Source organism: Amphimedon queenslandica, unplaced genomic scaffold, assembly GCF_000090795.2.
Source record: "Amphimedon queenslandica unplaced genomic scaffold, v1.1 AMPQUscaffold_6591_Cont21452, whole genome shotgun sequence".
Taxonomy (NCBI): Eukaryota; Metazoa; Porifera; class Demospongiae; order Haplosclerida; family Niphatidae; genus Amphimedon; species Amphimedon queenslandica.
This window is the reverse complement of record NW_003553119.1, coordinates 1-1,903: the sequence shown is the minus strand read 5'-3', so window position 1 is coordinate 1,903 and position 1,903 is coordinate 1. Positions and strand designations below refer to the sequence as shown.

Below are 1,903 nucleotides of genomic sequence, written 5' to 3'. Positions count from 1 at the left end.
GAAGCTGTACATCCAAGTCCTGGGCCGCAGGACCGCTTCGAATTACTTGGGAAGATTCCTGGTAATACTGGTTGTACATGCGTTCGCCTTGTATGAATATCCTGAGGAGAGTGGAGGAGGATATACATATGATGGCGAGTAGGACTATTCCTTTACGCCTTGTTCGTCTCAAAAGAGCCATCCCTCGCTTCAGAACCATTGAAGAGCATAGAGAATAATAAAGACAGGACTGGTTGTGTTACCCATCACTGGAGGCGTGACTTCACTGACCTTTGTTGCTCTGAAATATTAATATTTATTTTAATAAAAAAATAATTACAAGAAAAATAGATACAAAATTCAACAAAAATTATATAAAAATACCTGTGCACAATCAAAAATTATAAAAATACAAGTAGATCATTATTGCTATTATCCATACAGCAAACAGTTGCTAAGTGGTCTTCCCATTATCGTTGCTGGTAGCAATGGCGTCCGTAAAAATAGCATAGCTACCGGATTTGTTCTTATGTTTCTGTGCCCAGTACTTCATTACTAGACCAAGCGAGCCAAAGATCAAAGCAGAGATGAAGTAAAAGGTAGGGACAGTGCAGAGGAGAGCATAACGCAAACCAAGACAATCAGAAAAGGCTGGGACATGATCAGAAAACAGGGGAACCTACAGGGGATGGTATGAAGGCATAAATACATGCATTTGTGCTTTATTAGTAAATATTGATCAACACCAGTTATTATGTGACCATTGTTTCAATAGTTGGTACATGTACGTGTATATAGCCAATAGTGTACCTCTTGCCAATTATGTACATGTACATGTATGATTGCAAGTTATAGTTATATTGCCAGGTAGTGGCATGAGTATGTGTGTGGCTACATCTAATTCTTCTTATGCAAACATGATGTGTAAATCTCCAGTAAGGCAACACTGAAACTATAACACATGATTTGAGCCTACGGTAGAGGGCTTAGCAGTTAGCTTTAAGTGCTAGAATAACTATCACAATTAGAAGACGCTGGGATTATCTGTACACGTATCTTTATCAACGATTATTGATTATATTAGCAGTATATGTAGGTTGTTGATTAAATAACACTATCTTATGGCAACAAGGAAGTCATAACATCGTACCCACATACAGTAACATGTAGTCTATACATAGGGACTTCTTCATTACTCATTCCTCCTTTATGTATTCTTATCTACTATTCATTCTCTCTCTCTCTTCTCTCCCTCTCTCCCTCCCTCTCTCCCTCCCTCCCTCTCTCTCTCTCTCTCTCTCTCTCTCTCCTCCTCTCTCTCTCCTCCTCTCTCTCTCCTCCTACCAGCACTGGTCCAATGCTGGCCACAATTGAGATTATACCAATGTACACTGCAGAGGCTTGGGCTCTCATCCCAGGCAGAGTGATATCCTACAGAACCAAAAATAACAAACAAAACAGTAAAGGTATCAGTAACATTAGCACTACACAAACAACCACACACATACCAGTATACAGTACATGTACATGTACTTATCACATCATTGAGTGTACATTACATGTACATTACATGTATACACAGTCATTGGGCCATACAATATAAAGTTAATGAAAAATACTCATTGCAATTGAACTGCTTTTGTCACACTACATGATGTATGGAGGTATTATAATGATTTCTTTATTCATGTTATTTACTTGAACTAAAGCAGCTGCTGGCCCAAGCCATGTCTCAGCTGTCACATAGGCAATGAATAATAAACCATAAGAGGTGGTGGGTGAGTCCACCATTAGGACACCAATAATGGCTGGAGCTGCTAGTACCTGTAAGAGAGAGAAAGAGAGAGAGAGAGAAAAGAGAAAAAGAAAGAGTAGGAGGGAGAGAGAAAAAGAGAGAGAGGAAGAGAGATATTAAAAGAGGAGA

The 1,903-nt window shown here is 39.1% G+C and overlaps 1 protein-coding gene across 1 annotated transcript; it reads right to left on the bottom strand.

Annotated features, from left to right (window-relative positions):
* Positions 1-399: 399 nt before the first annotated feature.
* On the bottom strand, positions 400-1,814 carry LOC109592004 (uncharacterized). Its single transcript, XM_020007583.1, has 3 exons — positions 1,678-1,814; positions 1,324-1,410; positions 400-658 (listed from the first exon to the last, which is right to left on the bottom strand). The coding sequence occupies exons 1-3, from the start codon at positions 1,768-1,770 to the stop codon at positions 434-436; spliced, it is 405 nt and encodes a 134-aa protein (XP_019863142.1). The 5' UTR covers positions 1,771-1,814; the 3' UTR covers positions 400-433.
* Between the last annotated feature and the right edge of the window lie 89 nt (positions 1,815-1,903).

Excerpts from the sequence above, each read along its gene's own strand:
- LOC109592004 (XM_020007583.1), bottom strand. The coding sequence starts at position 1,770 with ATGGTGGACTCACCCACCACCTCTTATGGTTTATTATTCATTGCCTAT. Across the intron at positions 1,411-1,677 it reads CAGCAGCTGCTTTAGTTCAA|GATATCACTCTGCCTGGGAT; the intron begins GTAAATAACATG and ends TTGGTTCTGTAG. Across the intron at positions 659-1,323 it reads CCAGCATTGGACCAGTGCTG|GTTCCCCTGTTTTCTGATCA; the intron begins GTAGGAGGAGAG and ends CATCCCCTGTAG.